At 44.1% G+C, this 20,277-nt stretch overlaps 2 protein-coding genes across 3 annotated transcripts; one reads left to right on the forward strand and one right to left on the reverse strand.

Annotated features, from left to right (window-relative positions):
* Nucleotides 1-1,454: 1,454 nt before the first annotated feature.
* On the forward strand, nucleotides 1,455-8,408 carry LOC113843352 (glioma pathogenesis-related protein 1-like). Its single transcript, XM_072035040.1, has 6 exons — nucleotides 1,455-1,773; nucleotides 5,143-5,388; nucleotides 6,198-6,307; nucleotides 7,333-7,415; nucleotides 8,025-8,051; nucleotides 8,135-8,408. The coding sequence occupies exons 1-6, from the start codon at nucleotides 1,594-1,596 to the stop codon at nucleotides 8,284-8,286; spliced, it is 798 nt and encodes a 265-aa protein (XP_071891141.1). The 5' UTR covers nucleotides 1,455-1,593; the 3' UTR covers nucleotides 8,287-8,408.
* Nucleotides 8,409-13,243: 4,835 nt separating this feature from the next.
* On the reverse strand, nucleotides 13,244-18,890 carry KRR1 (KRR1 small subunit processome component homolog). 2 transcript variants are annotated; one of them, XM_027455018.3, is made up of 10 exons: nucleotides 18,734-18,890; nucleotides 18,268-18,446; nucleotides 17,646-17,780; nucleotides 17,293-17,418; nucleotides 17,114-17,197; nucleotides 16,306-16,362; nucleotides 15,806-15,976; nucleotides 15,562-15,639; nucleotides 15,354-15,447; nucleotides 13,244-13,847 (listed from the first exon to the last, which is right to left on the reverse strand). In XM_027455018.3, exons 1-10 carry the CDS (start codon nucleotides 18,795-18,797, stop codon nucleotides 13,705-13,707), a joined length of 1,131 nt encoding a protein of 376 aa, XP_027310819.1. In that variant the 5' UTR covers nucleotides 18,798-18,890; the 3' UTR covers nucleotides 13,244-13,704. The 2 variants fall into 2 exon arrangements, with proteins under 2 accessions (XP_027310819.1, XP_027310824.1); XM_027455023.3 differs by having other exon boundaries at nucleotides 18,268-18,443; nucleotides 18,734-18,887.
* Between the last annotated feature and the right edge of the window lie 1,387 nt (nucleotides 18,891-20,277).

Consider the following 20,277-nt stretch of genomic DNA (forward strand, 5'->3'; position numbering starts at 1 on the left):
TGAATATGAGCCAGCAGTGTGCTCAGGTGGCCAAGAAGGCCAACGGCATCCTGGCTTGTATCAGAAACAGTGTGGCCAGCAGGGCTAGGGAGGTGATCGTCCCCCTGTACTCGGCTCTGGTGAGGCCGCACCTCGAGTACTGTGTTCAGTTTTGGGCCCCTCGCTACAAGAAGGACATCGAGGTGCTTGAGCGGGTCCAAAGAAGGGCGACGAAGCTGGTGAGGGGCCTGGAGAACAAGTCCTACGAGGAGCGGCTGAGGGAGCTGGGCTTGTTCAGCCTGGAGAAGAGGAGGCTCAGGGGCGACCTTATCGCTCTCTACAGATACCTTAAAGGAGGCTGTAGTGAGGTGGGGGTTGGCCTGTTCTCCCACGTGCCTGGTGACAGGACGAGGGGGAATGGGCTTAAGTTGCGCCAGGGGAGTTTTAGGTTAGATCTTAGGAAGAACTTCTTTACTGAAAGGGTTGTTAGGCACTGGAACGGGCTGCCCAGGGAGGTGGTGGAGTCACCATCCCTGGAAGTCTTTAAAAGACGTTTAGATGTAGACCTTAGGGATATGGTTTAGTGGGGACTGTTAGCGTTAGGTTAGAGGTTGGACTCGATGATCTTGAGGTCTCTTCCAACCTAGAAAATTCTGTGATTCTGTAATTATTTCCTGCTCCCCATGCATGGCAATCATGTATCTGCAACATGATCTAAGGTTTGACTCTCTCTGCACAAAACAAAACACATTCAGCTCCAACCAGCTTGTAGAACAGCTAGTGAGAATACAAATCCCAGCACTGCCCATCCTACTGCCCCAGAAAGGGATCAGGCTTGGAATTTTACCTCAGGAGTGGTAATCCTACAGCTTCTCTCCTCACATGAGCACAGAAAACTTCCAAGAATTTCAGCCTATTAGATAAACAGCTGGCTAGTGAAGGTGAGAATCAACACCCTCATTTATGCTTGGGATTTCAATGTCATACTTTTGCTAAACACCAAATTAGAAGCTTAGAAGGTTCCACAGCAAGCTGCTGCTTAGGAACAATTTTTATTGTTTGTTTGTTTGTTTTTTTGTCCTGGTGGGGACACAAAATTTAATATATGCAGTTTCGCTAATTCCATTTATTCCTAGAGTAACTCTGAAATGGAAGAAAGATTCTACAAAATAATTGCAGTTGACTTGGCACAACTAAGCTGCACAGTAGGAAAAGCACCTGAACAGCAGATCTGTATTGTGTCATAGCTACAATCTTTATGGTTGACGGAGGTTTTAGCAAAGTTGCTGCACAGCACCTCTTCAGATAAGACCTGCAGCCACAGAATGGCTTGGCATTCAACCAGGATGGAAGGCATTCAAAGAAGAGGCAGACATTTAAGTGTGGCAGTACCTCTGGGCAATATGCGTGGCAGATGCGTGTTCCTCAGCTTACCCTCAGACAGCCAGCGGTGATGTCAGATGGTTCTGTACCTTGTGAAGCAATTCCACTTCCTGGTGCTCTGACTTTGAAGAGCTTCCACACCCAGAGGACTACAGAGAAACTGCTTAGCAGCATTATCTCCACCTAAGGGATATTTCTTTTAAATCTTAAGAAAAAATACATTGAAGAATTATGAAAATCACGTCTTTTATTTCTGCAGTGCTCTTACTGGATCTCTTTGCCTGCTGTCGTGCGTATGCACAATACCCTTTGCCTGACATTGAAGATGCAAAGTTCATTGAAGACTGTGTGAGCGCTCACAACAACTTTCGATCCAAAACGAATCCACCAGCCAGCAATATGTTTCGCATGGTAAGGAGGCGTTTGTGATTGGTTTGAAAATTAACATAGATGGTGCTGCTGAGTTAGCCCACCTTACTCTCCAGTTGCTCTGTGCTTTCCTTTCTGTTTCTGTCAATGATTTTGGTACATTTTGGAACATGGTCTGTTCTGAAAGTAGTAGGACTGGCTTTTTCCTGGGCGAACGGGCGGACGAGAGGCGGTCTGCCCGCGCCTGATCGGTGGAGGTGGATATTGGGAACACTGGGAAAAATCGGCAGTCGGCTGTCGGCCGTTGAAGAGAGGAGGTCGCTTGTCCTGTGAACACCTTTCGAAACGCCTCATCACAGAGAATCATGGAGCGTTTACTGGAGCAGCGATACGCAATCAAATTTTGTGTAAAACTTGGTAAAACGGGCAAAGAGACTCACAACATGATTAAGGAGGCCTATGGTGTTGCTGCCATGGGTAGATCGGGTGTTTCTGAGTGGCACAAGCTGTTCTGAGAAGGTAGGGAAAGAGTGGAAAACGACGACCGCTCCAGACGCCCTTCAACCAGCAAGACCAATGAAAATGTGTCGTGAGTGAAAAATTTATGTGGAAGTCTTCAGAAGACTGCGAAAACGCATTGCTCGTGTCCGCCCAGCCATCGTCAACAATTGGTGGCTGCACCATGACAACGCGCCGAGCCACATAGCGTTCCGCGTAGTGGAGTATCTTGCCCAGCACAAGGTGGCAACACTGCCTCAGCCCCCCTACAGCCCCGACTTGGCCCTGCCAGACTTTTTCCTATTCCCGATAATAAAATCGATGCTCAAGGGGAAGCATCACGCATCAGTAAAAGCGCTTCAAGAGGCCATGAAGAGGGAGCTAAACAGCATTCCAGTCCAGGCGTTCCTGGAGGAGTATGAAAACTGGAAAAATCATTGGCAGCAGTGTGTAGATGTGGAAGGGTGCTACCTTGAAAAATTCTAATCGTTTCTTCTATTCTCATGAATAATTATTTAAAAATAAAAATGAGTCCTACTACTTTCAGAACAGACCATGTATATTTGATAGTTCTTAGTAGGAAATAAAAAAGCAATTAATTTTCACGGTACTGTTCTGTCTTATTAATTGGAAGAGGATTCATTGTCTGGGGACAGGTTGCAGCTCTAAACTTCAGCCATAGCAAAGGACTGTGTTACAAAAAATATACGTAATGTTCAGTTCTCAGCGTTGCATTTATCTTTTTCAAAGAGGGACAGTAATCTTCCTTTTATGTTAGTCCAGCTTTCATACAGGGAAGCTGCTTGGCATTAGAAAGCTCCTGAAAGGCAACGTGGCTTATTGAAAATCTAGCACCTCACCTTGTGCCTTCCAGTCTAGAATCCATATTGAAGAAAGGGGGTTGCCCCTTTAGACACCCCTATAGACACCTCATCTTCCTTTGCTGTGCTGTTTGGAGAGTAGGGATACCAGTAGCTCGGCTGGAAAACAGATCTTCCCATAAACATAATGGATATCAGAGCAGGCCGTGGATAGGTCTCAGCTTGCTCAATGGAGTATGTAAGGAATAGGTAGAGAGAGAGCTGGGGGAGGCAAACCCAGTCAGTTTACGTCATTACTTTGAACCCTCCAGCAGTGGCGCTTAGCTGAAAAAGAAGTTAAATGCACAACTGCAGCCTGATATAATTTCTGTGAAAGGAAGTTCAGATAACGATGTAAAAGTCAGACTACTCAAAATGTTAATTTTTTGGCATTTTGTTAAAAAAAAAATAATAATAATAAAAAAAGTTTGCTTTAGAATGCTAGAAAACAGGAATAAATTTAGCTGCTCAGACCAAAGATCGTGCAGTCCTGGAAGGACAAATATACAGAAACTCTTGAATGAGAGGTGCTACATTTTATTTAAAGGCTTGTGATGGGTTTTTCTTACGTGACTTTTTTTCAGCCTATGCAAGCTTCTATCACCCTTAATATCTTGTAGCAAAATTGCAGTCTTAACTACATGATATGTAAAAATCTCCTTGCATTTGATTTGGTCTTGCTAATTGCTAGCTTCCTTTGATAGTCTCTGATCCTTGTGCTGCAAAGAGCAAGTAATCATTGCTTATTTGTATACTTCACAAGACATTCAGCTGTCCCCGCAGAAAGCTACAGAGCATCCATAGTATTTGACAATCCCCCATATTCTCTGTGCCCTTTCCAGTTCTAGTGTCCGTTTTTAAGATGAGGCACTACACACAGTATTTAACAGGACTTCTTCAGTGGTGAACTTATATATTTGGGTTCATTCTTCAGTCCCTCTCAAGGAATATCTAATACTTTAGTTGCCTTTTATCCTACTGCTAAGCATAGATTTACAAGCAGTAAGAGTCAGCTCCAAATCTGTCATGAATACTAAGTCAACATTATTTTTCCTCCTCATGTGCCTTTACTTGTATTTTTGTATACTGAATTTGACCTGCTGTTTTATTGCCTAGTTATCCAGCAGCATAAAATCTTTCTGTAAGTCTCACAAACCAGTCTCCTCATGGACCAGGCAGCTGGCCGGTGTCTGCCCCCAACCTTACCTTTCATATTCCAGATACTGTGTTTCTAGGCAAATTACTTGTGTGTTAGTTTTGTAGGAAAACTCCCACCCCAAATGCTTGCCACAGGGAGAAATGGAAGACATGGGTTAGAAAATAATGGCAAATCTCTGCAGATCTGTTTTGATGTGATCTTACAAATTTTAATTCCTTACTAAGAGCATAAACTTTACACATATTATTTCAGTACATATATATCATCAGTACCAAAAAGCTATATTATGTAAAACAGACAAAAAGTCTAAGAACCTCCAAGTCCTTTTCCTCTGTCACCATTAATGATACATTCAAAACAGCTTCTCTAGTGGTTCTGTAATTTGCAGAAGTAACTGAGAGATTTTAATCCATACACAGAAGGACAAATAAGGAATTTTCATCACAAAAAAAAAGGCTACAGGCACACAGAGGTGGTACAGCACTGTGTTTGCTTAATCAGGTTGTGTGCACAAGAAAACCCAGAGGAATCTGGCAATACCTCCAATGCAAACCAAAGATATTTATATAATCCAATGGTTTAAATAACAGCTCTCTGTAGGATTGAATAGCAAGTGCATGAGTGACTCCACAAATACAAATTCAGCGCTAACATTTGAAGCATCAACTGTGATTGCCCACCACCCCAAAATCTTCCCTACATTTAACAAGTGACAAAACTCCCAGGAGACACAAACCTACAAGCCAATTTACCATGCAGAATTGTCTCAGCAGAAGCAAAATCCAGACTAGCCCATGGCATAGACACTTCTGAGTCCCAGCTGCTCCAGAAGCTGCTCCGCATTACCGCATTGCTTAAGTACCCAAGCCATTTTCTCTTGTCTTTATCTTGCAGACTTGGGATCCAGATTTGGCGAAGACTGCGAAAGCTTGGGCGAAGAGATGCCAGTTTAAACATAACATGTACCTCAGAGAGCCAGGGCAGACTCACCCCAGGTTTGCCTCTGTTGGAGAAAACATCTGGACTGGCTCGTTCTCGATATTTTCTGTGAAAGAAGCCATCACCTCCTGGTACAATGAGGTCAAAGACTACAATTATACCACCAATAGTTGTAGAAGAGTGTGTGGCCATTACACACAGGTAGGCATGGAACTTCTCCACCTGAACCAAGAACCAGCCCTGCCACTGGGACACAGGAATTTCTGTGTCCCAACAGATTTCTGTCCAAGATTCAACAAACCAAGAGCGGTAGTGATTTTTTGTACCTGTATGCATGAAATGTTCTTACATCCCCACTTTGTAAAGGAAAAGAGTCCTTTTTTTTTTTTTTTAACATCCCCCAGTTGTGTTTTGTTTCCAGGAAGAAAACTGGACAGCCATCAAATGACCAGGTTTAGCCAAGCAGTAGCCTAAAATCAGGAAGCGGCAGTGGCAGTGGGCTGCAGTGTGGGGTGGGATGAGGTCCCCCCTCTGTCAGACAGCCTCTGTGTGGCACTACGAGATGTGCCAAAGGCTGATGAAATGCCCCCACATCAGGCTGGGACACGTGGGGCACTTCTGCTACAGCTGAGTGCTGCCAACACGTACGGAGATGGCTGCAGCTCCTGCAAGCATCACTTTTCCCAACCTTTTTTTTCCTAACCAGTATTCCCAAGGAGAAAGGACAAAGAGAGGAACGGGAGGGCCACTGCCTTGCAACCCTGCAATTGTTAACCTTGGTTATCAGAGAGCAGGGCTGCTCACAAACAGGCCTCTAGGGGCTGGATTTTGATGTGAGGCTGTTCAATACTTTCCAGGGAGATAAACTACTGCTCTCCTCTGCAAAGTGTGCCCAAGGAGCAGTCCTCAGCCCACTTGTTGTGTGACACAGAGGAGGGCAGGGCTTTTCCCTCATGCTTTAGATGTTAAAGCAGATGTTCATTCACTGGCGTTCATGTTTGTCTTTTCAGATTGTTTGGGCTCGAAGCTACAAGGTTGGCTGTGCTGTCCACTTCTGTCCCACGGTGCAGTACTTCTCAGGAAAAAATGCAGCACTCTTCATCTGCAACTACGGGCCGGCGTAAGCTTTTCCATGACAAATATTTCACAGGGGTTGGGTCCTGCCCCTTCTTCCTTCCCACAATGTGCAGCTTGATCAGATCAGCCCATTTTTCACGTGTTTATGGGTCCCCAAAACAGAGACAGATGCACACCTCTATCCAAGCAGCCGTTTTTCACTAAACAGGGGCTATGTGATGTAGCCAAAAAGCAGTGGCACTGGTAGAAAGAGTAAAATGTAAGATACTGAAATGAGCCTACTTAAGCGATCACTGGAAAACTGTTCCCTTGCTCCTCAGTGCCAAGGTGGCCCCAGACAGTTGCCAAGGTACAAACCCGGAGTCTAAAAATATTTACACATTTGCCTGCAGAATTAAACTTTCAGGTCAATGGTTTGGGTAAAAGTGTGCAGCGCTTGCAGCTGCAGCCTGAGCTTTATCGGACTTGGATTCACAAAGCTGGGGCTGCTCGAGGCAAAAGTTTATCCAGAGGTCCTTCATATGCATATTGGCTGCAACCGGGATAGATGCTTTCTACCTTTTCCCAGCTAATTAATGCCAGCATCTAATTTCCATAAGAGATGTCTTTTGAGCTGGGTGAGCACACTGCAAACAGGCTAAGAAATGGGCCTGCTAAGGCCTGCTAAGAAATGGGGCCGTGTCACATCCAGCACTGCCTGCATCCTGCACATCCTGCCCTGGGCACACAGGGACATGGAGGCTCTGCAAATGCCTGCCGAGCCTCAGCTCCCAGCATGTGAGGGCAGGATCCTGCCTAGGTCCTGAGCTGCACAGCCCTGCTGGGTCAGAGCATGAAGGTCACTGCCAGAGCACGAAGGCCCTGCCATGGGTGCTGGCAGCCTGGCCACATCTGCAGGGAATTTGGGTACATCTAGGGCTAGGGGGGAGTGGGGTGGTCAGGGAGGGCAGCCCGAAAAACTTCCCCATCAACGCAGGTGAAGCAAAACCCAAGCTGAAAAGCAAATGAGCAGGAGGAATGGGCATGCTGCTAATGGCAGGTTCAGAGCAGTGTTACTTTCCTTCACAGGGGGAATTATGGCTGGCACCCCTACGAGACGGGAGCAGCATGCAGCAAATGCAAGGGCGATCAGTGTGCCAAGAACCTGTGTCGTAAGTAGAAAACCCACCCTCCTCCACAAGCACACGCAGAAAGAGCACACAGAAGACTCTGGCAGAAGGCATATTGTTGTCCCAAACACAGTATGAAAAAAAAAAGTGCAATCAGAAGCCACGATAGCAGTGATGCTTAGGGATCTTAAAGGTGTTAAAACACCAGCATCACAAGAAGGAGAGGGGATTCCTGATGGATGGGATAGTTTGACATCAGCTACAGACAGCGTTTCTCAAATATAAGTACTGGGAAAAATAAATAAATAAATAAATAAAATAAACAGTAAGGACAACATCAGGCATATTGGCAGCAGGACGTACCCCACACATGCCCTCTTGTGATATCATTGTACCGGAGAGTCCTCTCTATGCCAGCCACTATCAGGGGGCAGTCAGTAAAATGCGACCAAGCTCTCTGCAGCAAATCCCCAAGAGCCACTGCAAGGCTCTCCTGAAGTCAACAGGTTCTTGTTTCTGGTAAGAAATGCAGCTCCCATTGCTGTATTTCTTCTCTGCCCATTGTCAGGCTCATAGTTAATTCTCTTTTGTTTAGATCAAATTATTCACAATGTCTAAGCCTGCTTCCATTCACTTCTTTTCTCTCTGCAGGAAACCCAGAGCGTGACAAAGTCATTAGTAAGTACCACAGATGTTTCTGCTTCAATTTGTTGCCCTCAGTGCAGTTACACCTAAAACCCAGTGATCTGTTTTCTTTCCAGGTGATTCCAAGTGGTATCCAGCCTGGGACAGACCTGCCTGTGATGAGTACTGCATTTCTGTGGTTGTTTTAAGGCTGCTCTTCTTTATTCTGACAATCCCAGCCGCCTGGATCCTGCCCAAGTACTGGTCTATAGCACCTGCCAGCGAGTAACGCACAGGAGACTGCGAGAGCATTTGGGTTGATTTTTTCCTTTCCTGTTTGAAAACTACTGGAAGCACACACACACACACAAATAATATATATATATATATATATATATATATATATATAAAAAATAAAATATGCCTAGAGACATTGTTTTCATCCACGGCTGATTTAGAAATACAGAAATACTGTCTTCAATTCATGGAGGAGCCAGGAGAGCTGACAAGGAGCCTTCACGTCATTCAGAAGCAATAAAGTGGGTTTTAAACTACGCACTTATTTTTACAAAGCAGAGCAGTGTGGGAGGGATGGGGGGCATCCTGGACCCTGTGCCAGGACACAGAGCTTCACGTGTGTGTAAATGTGACTATGTCCCACCTCAATCTTTTTTTTTTTTTTTTTTTTTTTTTTTTTTTTTTTTCCTGAGCATGGGGTTTTTGACTGCTGCTTCAATCAATAAACCATTTTTTCCTGCTCCCCATGCATGGCAATCACCTATCTGCAACATGATCTAAAGCTTAACTCTTTCTGCACAGAACAAAACACATTCAGCTCCAGCCTGCGCAGTGCTGAGAAACATAATGCTGGGAAAGACAGCACAAAGCTCCAAATAAAATCATGCCATGCCCATAGTGGCTGCCAAGGGAAGAGTCTCCTGGAAGCCATGCCTATGGAGCAGGCAGAAAGCAGCGTTCAGCCGGGCACCACTACTGCCAACCACTGAAGCTGAGGTTTCAGTTGAGGTTGCAGCAGAGCAGAGCTGCAGGAACACAGACCCGAGCCTTAGCAATCTGTATCTCTTCTGAGGCAGGTTTAGACACTTGTGTACCATGCCGCTCTGCAGGGCACAGGCACACGTTTCCAGGAAGCCCCCCTTGCTGTTTCCTTTCTGTGGTCCTGCCCTTGCAGTTTCTGTCAATGTGGCTGTACACCTGCTCCCAGTGCCACTGCTGGAAGTACTGCGACAGGGACCCAAAGTTTCTCTCGTTATTCTTGCAGGCAGTTAGTAGTTAGCACTTGAATCATCTCAGCATCAGAGCATTTCCTGAATAAATCATTTTTCAAAATGCAAATACGGCTGGGAACAGAATTCCTAATTCTATTCCTTGCCCTTGATTTGTCTTCACATTTAGTTTGCGTCAGAGCATCTGCAGCTGAGATGTCACCACCACAGACAGGCAGGGAGCAGTTTTTTCTCCATAGTCCAGTGACCAGTGACCCAGTACTCCTGCTGGCCTACCTGTGAGGGAGCCAAGCAACTCTGATTTCCAATCTAGGCAGATCAGGGTGTTCGGAATAAATAGATAAAATAAAACAACAACAAAAACAGCAAAATCAAGGCTATGGGTCTACCTGTTAAAAAGGGCAGTTACTTTCCTTCCCACATATCTTTTTACCACTTTCTTTTGAGCAATACCCAAACTTCAAGTTTCATGTACTGCAAAGTCCCATCTGAAAAAAATAAAATAAAAAATCAAGGACAACAACAGGCATATTGGCAGCAGGACATACCCCATGCATGCCCTCTTGCACAGAAGGGCTCCCACACCACAAGGTCTGCCCCACTGAAGCCACATGCAGTGAGATCCTACTACTGCAAAGAGAAATGCAGGAGAAGAAAGAACATACACTGCTGTGTCCAGGGAGCAAAATGAGCTCAGCAGGAATTCTCCCCTGCTAAGTTCAATCTATGTTTGGGCTCCAGGAGAGTAAACAGAATGAACACAGAGACCTTAAAGATAAAAACATTCACAGCGCTGTCACTGAACTACATACCTTAGCAGCTCTAAGGGAATTCCATAGAAAAGTCTTCATTAAAAAACAAAACAAAACAGAACAAAACCTGTAAATCACCAGGTCTCAGGAAAACAAACAAACAAACAAAAGTGGTAACTTAAAACAAACAAAAAAACAAACAAACAAAAAAAAACACCTTTAAATTCAAGAACCCAAAGCTAAGCAAGTACTGCATCTCGTTTTTAATGGCATACAAAAATGCAGGTGTTTTAACTCCTGATGATCTAACCCCTTAGAGTCAATCATACTTTTCTTATGGTATATACCCATGTCTTCCATAAGATAAATGCAAAATACCGACATACATTCATCCATCAAGAACGTTTTTGTTAGTCTGTAAGCTCTAAAATCAGTTTATGGTGATAATTTGCAAAATTCAAGCTGTTTCTGAAAATACTAAAACCACTTCAACCTTCCAAACCCATTTTATTTTCTATTCTTTATTTTTTATACAATTATTAGAACTCTACAGCCATATTCTCTCTGAAAACAGGTGTGAAACACACTAACAGTAAGCCCATGCAGGCAGTTACAATTAAAATGTAGATGAATCCTTTAATTTGCCTACAAGAATGAAGGCTCTTTCTTGATTTTGCAGGTTAAGTAAATAAATGTCTAACCAACAATCCTTGAAGCCTGTCAACCATAACAAGATTAAACACAATGTGCAACACTTTCATCCCGTGACAACAGTAAGGCAAGACTCACACAAATCTGTTAAGTTTTACTGTAGTTTTACTGAGACTTGATGCAAAATCCACATAGATGCCTGAGCTGTGGGTCCAAGATTCAAGAAGCACACTTTCATGGAAGTATAGATACGTATTTTAAGGTCAGGCTGCCACCAAGCTGTAATACATTTTCCTGCACTGTTATTCAGGTAGCCATGCAGTTAGCTGACTCAGTTGGAAAACAAACACTCTTCTTGTCAGGTATTTTAAGCCAAATCAGGTTCATATAATCATAGAAGAATGGAGTATCTGAGTTGGAAGGGACCCACAAGGATCACTGAGTCCAACTCCTGGGTTCCTGAAGGACCACACCAAAAAAAAATAAACAAATAAAATCAGACCATGTGTCTGAGAGAGTTGTCCAAATGCTTCTTGAATTCTGGCAGACTCGGTGCCATGACCACCGCCCTGAGGAACCTGCCCCAGTGCCCAACCATCCTCCGGGTGCAGGTCCTTTTCCTAACACCCAGCCTGAACCAGGCCTGTCACAGCTTCAAGTCATTCCCTCAGGTCCTAAAAATGTTATTTCAGGTTTCTGAAATGAAATGCCAACCTGCAAGGCCAGACAGCCATTAGTATCATGGAATCAGCCCTAAAGTTGCTAATTTTAACCTTTTAAACAGCAAACAGGCAGCTGCTATCTGCATAGGCTGTCTGCAGTGAAAAGGGCCCTTATTCAGTCCAGATTGTAACCGAGGACTCTCCCTCCCCTAGTATATTCAGGCTTCTTCCCTGGCTATCACCCAACTCTTCCTTACAGGCTTCTGGCTCTGAAGATTGATCTCTTGAAGCACTTATTTGTGGGATCACGGTGTGAGAACAGCCATTTAAACTGAAGCATTACAATGCCTCCTGGGGTAGCCCATGCCTTGCTGAAGTTGGTCCTTTTGCTGCATGAGAGGTCTGAACTACCTGACTGAGACTGAACTCGGGTCTCCCCTTTACACTGTTAACTGCAGGAGGTGCTCCAGGCAGGCAGCAGCAGTTCCCCTGCAGCCTGTGCAGGGAGAGGCCCCTGGTGGAGCAGGCTGTCCCCCTGCAGCCCATGGGTCCCACATGGAGCAGATCTCCACGCTGCAGCCCCTCCATGGGTGGAGAAGCCCCCGGTGGAGCAGGTGGATGTGGCCTGGAGGAGGCTGCGGCCCATGGAGAGCCCCCACAGGAGCAGGCCCCGGGCCGGAGCTGCAGCCCGTGGAGAGGAGCCCATGCAGGAGCAGGGAGTCTGGGGGGAGCTGCCACCCACCTGTGGTAGACCCGTGCTGGAGCAGTTTGCTCCTGGGGGATGGACCCCGTGGTACAGAGTTATGTGGGAGCAGTTCTTGGAGAGCTGCTGCCTGTGGGCAGCCCATGTGGGATCAGTTTGGGAAGGACGGTATCCCATGGGAGGGACCCCATGGGGAGCAGGGGCAGAGAGCGACCATGAAGAAGCAGCAGAGACAGTGTTAGGGACTGACCACAGTCTCCATTCCCTTGTTCTGCTTATGGGGAGGAGGTAGCAGATGGTGGATGGGTAGGGAAGGTGTTTTCGGTTTGCTTTTCACTGCTACTGATAAATAAAATTTATTAGTTTCCCAACACTGAGTCTGTTTTGCCCATGACAATAATTGGTGAGTGATGTCGCTGTCCTTATCTCAATCTCTGAGTCTTTTCTGTTGCATTTTCTCCCTCTTTTCCATTGAGGAAGGGGAATGAGAGAGCATTTGAGGTGCCATTCAGTAAGGCTAATGTCTGCTACCCTAAAGAGCAAACATGCTAGATATTTCTCAGTGCACACGCATACTGACTTTTTAGCATATATTCTAAATTCTTATTTATTCATGCAGCAAAGGAAATCCCTATGTTCTCACTTCCTAATTTCAAATAAAAGGTCACTAACCTAAAGGCAGTGAGTTGCAATGTTCTAGCATAATCATGTCTACCAAACATACTGACCGATTTCACAGGCACGGAAGTGGTCTGGCACTACCACCGACTGCTACATTCGCTTCTTTAGTCTCAGATGTATCAACTAAGGAACCTCTGCTATTCTGGTGAACTTCGTTTCATCACACTTTGCATTTCTGAGTAACAAAAAACCTCTACACTTCCTTCAAAAAAGGGAAGGAGCTAAACAAAAAAACAAAACCAAAACAAAACAAAACAAAAAAAAGGAACTAAATTTCTCACTTTCTTGTAAGAAATAAATAATATATTTAAAGAAAGCTAACACTCTATGCTTTCTCTGCAGCATATTTTATGTGGAAAGTCACTTGCTTTGTATCACAGTCTGTCTAAAACAGTCTTCAGGATAATGCTAATAAGTCGCAATTTATTAATGGCATTCAACTATATTTAGGATTGTCTAATCTTCATATGAAGCTGTGAGCTCGCTTCCTGGAAAACAAGACCTAGACTTTGCCATAGATGAACAACTAAATGATTTAAGAACAAAAGGATTTAAGAACAATAGTTTATTACCACCAAGACAAGACATAAAAAAATAGCTTTTACAGAAACAAAAGCATAATATTGTAATAAATTCTGTCATTTTCCTAATCTTATCTGGTAGTCTTTCACAGAAGTATTACCTTAAACTCCTACTGAGTTCTCTCAATGTTTAACATTCTGCATCATACTCCTAAACGTTCGCTTTTGGCAGATGGATATTACCTAAACACTGTCTTACTTCCTCAAACAGTACAGCAGAGAAAATTTTCTACACCAACCCTGACAATTTTGCACAGCCGCATTAGGTCCATTAGTTAACATGTGCTTATGAAAAGAGAATGATCTTTTTATCTTGCATTTTCTTGTCCATGCAAGAAATGGCGAGAAATGGTTTACTCCAAGTCTCGGGTCTTCCAAGTGTGAAAACGTTCATTAATGTAGGAGAAAAGTGAGTATCTCAAGTGGTGAATTACTTCTTTTTCTTTTTTTTCTTTTCATCTGCTGCCATTTTTAATTTGACTTCTTCCATAGGAAGTGCTCCTAATTTCTTCTTCTTTGCATTCTTTACTTTTTCCTTGATGGCTTCAATATCAATTTTTTTCTCAGTGGAAGCTACACGGTAAAAAACACAAGGATAACAGATGTGAATTTTACTTTTCTAACTTTCAACAGTCTATGAGATGACTTTATATGTATCCACAGTAAACTGCATCCTGTGGCATTGGTTAGGACTCATTTTATACTCACTAATGACTTTATAAACTATTGTAATTTTTGTTGAAATTACCATTATACACAAACCTCTTTCAGTGGAATTCAAAGGAAAACAGTCATATAAAAATCCTATACATCTGCATTTGAACACAGATACCACACACTGCATACATACAAATTATTATCGCTCACTCATCAGACCACAGCTGTATTCCACCGAAATTAATATGGACATGCTCTCTTGGACATATGTCTATGGTTTAGTTAGCCTCGCATAAAAAGAAGTTTTTGATTATTCAGTTCTTGGCTGAATAATTATTCATGGCATTTTATCATTCTGCATATAACTGTACCATCCTCATACTCCTCCCCTGGTCATCCATTAACGACCACTGTTGGAAACAGGATGGGTAAGTGTTGGTTGGTGGCGATATGACAAAGCCTTTTGATCTGACCCCCTCATGAAAACCTTCCTAAGACAGTGTCAGAGTACTTAAGAATCTTAATAGTGAGCAACATGAATAAACTACTCTACGTTCATCTAGGTCACGGCATTTTCTCTTTCGGGCAGCAGTCATGAGTTTGGGTCTAATTATCCTGTCTCACATAGTTAATTCCTACACCCAGCTGTGATTTTCAGGTGTCCTTTTTGAATCTCAGTTTGTCTGTGTGTACAAACTACTGCTGTCGTTTATCCTTGGAAGACTGAAGGATTTCAGTTCAAAACACACATCAGCTGGAAGAGCACAGTACGTGAGACACAGTGCAGTCAGTCACAAGATTACTGAAAATTTACTGCCATCACAAAGAAGTGTTGTATGTACATAGTGTATCTAATACAGTGAATAAATATATGCTACAACCAATGAATCCAGGAAACTAAAGACTTTTTTCTCTACTGTGTAAAAAACAAATCATCTCAGACAATTTCTCACTCTGCCTATGTTACAGCTTTAATTTTTGATAACGCTATTTCTCCTATCTTATACCAATACTTACTCGTGGCATAGGTTTTCAGATACATATTGCTTATGGGTTTCTTTTTCTTAAAAAATAGCTAGCATTCAACTGCAAAAGTTACAGCAGCTTCACTACACGTCTGAAAGATTGATACAGTTGAAAGAATCAATTGAGACAGCTACCCCAGTATTTCCACCTGGAAAATGCTCTAGAGAGAACTGTCTTTTAACAGATACAGAGTTACAGGCTGAGTAATCTTTGTACTGTCTCTAGCAACTCTACCCATGGATTTAGCTGCTAGAATTACTTTTTTTCCAGCACAACCTTTCTTATTTCGTATGGCTGTAACTCTACATAATTACTTAGGCTAGGAATGAACAGTAAAAGGTTTTAGACTGCGAAAAAAAAAAAAAAAAAAAAAAAAAGAAAAAAAAAACAGGTTACCTTTCTTTGCTTTCACAACTGGCTTTTCCTTTGGTGGGATAAAAGCTTTATTTCTTTCTTCTTGTCTTTTCTTGACTGCTTCTGCTTGCTTTGCCTAAAGTTAAAGAAAAAAAAGTCAGGTGTCAGTGCAGAGCAGGGCAAAAGGGACAGAAATCAGAAAGTGACTGATTTCTGGCTTTAACTTAATAGTGGGTTGTAACAACTTTACCTTTATCTCTTCCACTCGCTTTCGTTTCTTCTGGCTTTCTTTCAAGAAGTATTCGCCACTTGCCAATTCCTTATCAATCTGCACAAGAAAAGTACTGACAAGCGTTAGAAAATTATGTGTTATAAGCTAGATATGTACTACCAGATAATCAGAACTTGACAGAAACGGCCTGCCAACTTCTTAGCAAGAACAGGATTTCAAATCATGCTTTACTCCTACATAATCAAATAAAGTTTCAGCTGACCTTGCTTTCTGGCTGTGGAGGTGGGAATGGTGTGTACTCCTTCTTAATATTTTTCTTCTTTGGCTCCTTGCGTTTCTTCAAGTTCTTCCGCTTGAACTTCGGCAAAAATCTTTCCCAATTTTGTGACCTCAGTTCAGGATCTTTTGATAATTCCCGTTTGATCATCAAAGTCTTTGGTAGATTTAGAATATCACAAAGAAGTTATTAAAACAATAGAATCACAGTAGCACCCAAGAGCTTCAAACTACAGGCTTTACCAAACTTTCTTACATTGAATACGCTACACCTCAACATTCCATTTCTTCCTGCATTGAGAGTTGAGGGATTTAATTATTACCAGAGAAAATGGAAAGATAAATATGTCTCAAGATGGGGAGAGTTTAAGGGAGCAGATATCAAGCAAACAATCAAAGGGAAGACATGTAATTACTCGCATACAGCTCTATGAGAAGGACACAGTACTTCCTTGTAAACAAAGGTGCGCATTGGAGCATACTAACCTTAATGTTATAGATAGGATGTATGTTTTTCATCGTATCCAGAACAACTTTTCTAACCTGTATTTAATAGAAAAGAAAACAAACAGAAGACTCAGCATATATTTCTTAGTCTGATCAATTAGAATTCAAGGTACACTAAGTTTCTTCAAAACAAATCAGAGAAAATCCTCTCCCTCACTCCCCAAACAAAACAAAAGCAGGTAGACTGAAAAAGCTAACATACACATGGACAACTAGAAGGCACAGCACTTCATGAGTATCATCAGCTACATGTATACTGTCAGGTTTCCAGGATACTTCAGTATGACCTCCAAGCACTACTTTCTTTCTACCATGGATGTTAGGGTCTTCTTTGCTTTTAACAAGCATTCCTTCCCTACATAATTACTAAAAATATATTAGATGTTCCTCCAAGTTCTGTATCATTAACAGTGCAGTATTTTCACTTACACCTCTTAACTATGAAAATTCTGTATTGCAGGCAATGGGAGCAAAAGCCAAACACACAGAAGTAGACACGTGTTAATCATATGTGAAGGCATCCCTTCGATACCTTTGCTAAACCTCGCTTTAAAACAACAACAAAAAAATATTTTATAAATACTTCCTTATTTCCAAGACAGAAAGGTCCCAGACAGCAACAAAATTCAGAAGCTAAGACTATGGGCACTCATGTAAATGTACCTTACTAACATTTAGCTAACAAGTCAGGAGGCTAATTCTTGAGGTTGCCAAATTCTGCCTGTAGTCCACCCCAGAGCTGGGCACAAAAGTGTGCTACACAAACTGCACTTTGGCCTCTCCTTACCTCTTTCAGCCCACTAAAAGGTCCAAGTGCTGAGACAGTGTTGCCTTGCACCATAATATAACAGTTGGTTAACAGCTCCAGGGCCTACAACAACAGATAGAATGGAGTCAGTGTAAGATGAAGATCTGACACAAATTTGGGTCTAAGATTTTTACGGTTACTACGCCTATCAGAAATACCTTCAGAGTAGATCCTTTTGGCCCAAGAAGTCGTCCTCTTCTTTTTATAAAACTTTCTCTTTTTCTCACCAGCGATCCTATTTTAATGATGTCACACGCAACATCATCCTGAAGGATGCGAACTGCCTGAAGATACAAGCAGAAGGTAGTAACATCTGAATACAAAGGTATTATTCATGGGAATCAAGAGAATACTGTTGTTTATTTTTCCTGTCTTCACTGGCAGATATATTTACTTTTAAAATACATTTCAAATTCCTTGATGCCACTTGAAAATTCCACATTCTGAAAATGTACTATTTTATAAGTATTACAATGTGACTTGATACAATCTTCCTGGATTTAATACATACCTGTTCAAACGGAACACTTCTGGCTAGAAGTTTTATTAAATCTCGAGCCCTGATGATTGCATAGGGATCAAAAGTCTTCTTAGTAGTAGTGACAGTCATGCTTCCTTCAATTAGATCCAGTGTTGCATTCACATACTGCAACATTTGGGAGGAAGAAAAAACAAACAGTAAATTGATCTCTAAATAAGAATCTCATGATAGTATGAAGTTAAGAAACATAACACTAGATACTTCTTCAAAACTCTTAGACTGACTCTCAGCTTAAGAAAATTCGGAAAGGAAAGGGAAAGGGAAATAGACTGATAGATGATGTGGAGCACAAGGTCTGAAACACCACTTCTCTCATCTTGTTCCACTCAGGTGCAACAAAGTTGTCAGCTTATGGATGGTGTTGACACTTGCTGCTGCAGTAGGCTTTACTGACATCTATGAAGAATTATATATCTGGCTACAGGGACCTCTGTATAATTTTAATTCCAATGCAAGAACGCCACCATAAGTCCTAAGCGCAAGTGTATAGAAGCATACACACGCAACATCAGAAAAGCAAGGTGGGCTATTTTGATCAATGTAACACCTACATATCCTAAATAACGAAATGTTATTCCAAAAGCATTCATACATGCTCACTCAAAGCTTTCTGCACCAGCGGCCAGCACTCCTTCAGGTAGGCCTCTCTGTACTTGGGGAACAACGTTGCAAAACTGCTCTCCTCCAGCAGCCCCCTGGGGTTGTCTTCCCTCGTAAAAGCCGGCTCCTTCCATCCATCTGGCACGGTGAGGAGCTCAGATTCATCAACTGCTACAGATTAATGAAAGAAAAAAAAAAAAAAAAAAGATGTTTTTGTTTCTCCTCTTTCACCAATGCTTCTTACACCCCCTCCGCGTTTAACTACGCAAATAACCGAGCGCAGGGACGCGGCTGCTGCTCAGCACCGTGCTGCGCACCGCTCCTGGCCGCACGGGAGTTCCCGAATTAACCCGCTTAGGCAAAAATAAATGCAAAAAGCTCCCCAGGCCTGGCAGAGGGGACACTACAGCAGCAGCCGCCCGTGCCGCCTCCACCTTCGCCCCCCGCTCCTCGCCCACCTTCGGCCGCCTTCTTCTTGCCGGGGCGCCGCGGCCTCGTCCCGGCCGCCTCGGGAGCCGCCATGCCGGGCTGCCCGCCGCCACCTTCCGCCCGCGACGGAACCGCGGCCGCACTGTGTGCCGGGAGCTGTAGTCCTCTGCCCGCCTCTAAATCCTTTTTTTTTTTTTTTTTTTAATGTCCCCGCTAGGTGGCACTGGGGCGCTGCACAAAGCCAGCTCCGGCCCCATGCGGTGTGGTGGAGGAGCGGAGGAGGCGGATCAGTTCTCTCATGTCCCCATGTCACAGCACCACGAGGGTGGAAGAGACCTCCCAGTTCACCCCGTCCCACCGCCCCCTACCCCCAGGATCACCCACCCCAAAGTGCAGCCCACCCCAAAAAATGGCACGTGTGGGTTGTGCAAGGGCCGTGCTGGCCGTGGGCATCGGCTTCTTGAACTGGGAAGACCACAGAAGGGCAGGAAGGTGGCGAGCCATGGGCAGGGGGAACACAAAGGCAAATTGAGGCAATGGGGAGCCCAACGTTGAGGTGTGGGGAGGAGGCAGCACCGCCAAGGCTGTGGGGTCTCTGCCACGTTGCTCTGACTGGCTACGAACAGGAATGAGTGCAATTTCGAGGCTCTCTGGTGAAATACACCTTATTTTCCCCCAATTCACAGGCCTCTCGGGCAGCATGCCCGCTGCGGGTACGTCTGTCTCCAAGGAAATGGGAACAGAGCATCCCTGTTGCTCGCCGGCTGGAAATATAAAACAATAATACTGCTTGCTCAGCCCAGGCTCAACGGGAGGATGAAAGGATGTCACAGTACGGGGAAGAAAACCCAGCCTTTTGAGGGCTTGCCCACTGAGAGAGGAAACTTTCCCTTGGCTCTGCCACCGAAGGGGACAAGGGACCGGTGCCTGGTGGGACCCAGCTTCTCCCACACAAAGGGCGGACGTGGTGCAGCGCTGCACTGAAGCGTGGCTTTGCCCAGTTGAGACAGGTCTGCTAAAAATAATAGGAATCACAGGCAGTTGCACTAACAGACTTGGAAGCTGTGACTCAGGAAGGTCCCTCAGGTCCCCTCCTGTCTGATTCTTTGAAGGAGACAGTAATTTCTCAGCTTGCCTCGTACCTCGGGGTCTGTAGTCTGGTCGGATATGGGGAAGCCACTTCCCTAATTCCTGACACAGATGGGATGCTCCCACAGACCCCTCTGCTGCTCCAGGCTGCCTGCTCAGGCTCCAGATGACAACATATTTATAGCATTTTTATTAGTCACCGCTCAGATACAATAACCAGCCACAGCGTGTCTGGCGGGGTGAGGAGGTGGGGACAGCTGCCTGGGGACCGGGGCTGCTGCAGGGAGCTCCGGCTGTGCTGCGGTGGGACAACACGTTTCCTGAGAGCAGCTTTCACTGGCAGCACGGAGCGTGTACCACGTTCTCCATGTGTGAAGCAGAGACCTGGGTGCAAAAGGCTCTGAAAGGCTCTTTTGAGTTCAGAGGTCTCAGTCAAGCAAGACCCCTACGCCTGCTGAATGGTTGCTGGGCTTTGGGGGCACCG

The sequence above is a fragment of the Anas platyrhynchos genome, chromosome 1 (assembly GCF_047663525.1).
Source record: "Anas platyrhynchos isolate ZD024472 breed Pekin duck chromosome 1, IASCAAS_PekinDuck_T2T, whole genome shotgun sequence".
NCBI lineage: Eukaryota > Metazoa > Chordata > Aves > Anseriformes > Anatidae > Anas > Anas platyrhynchos.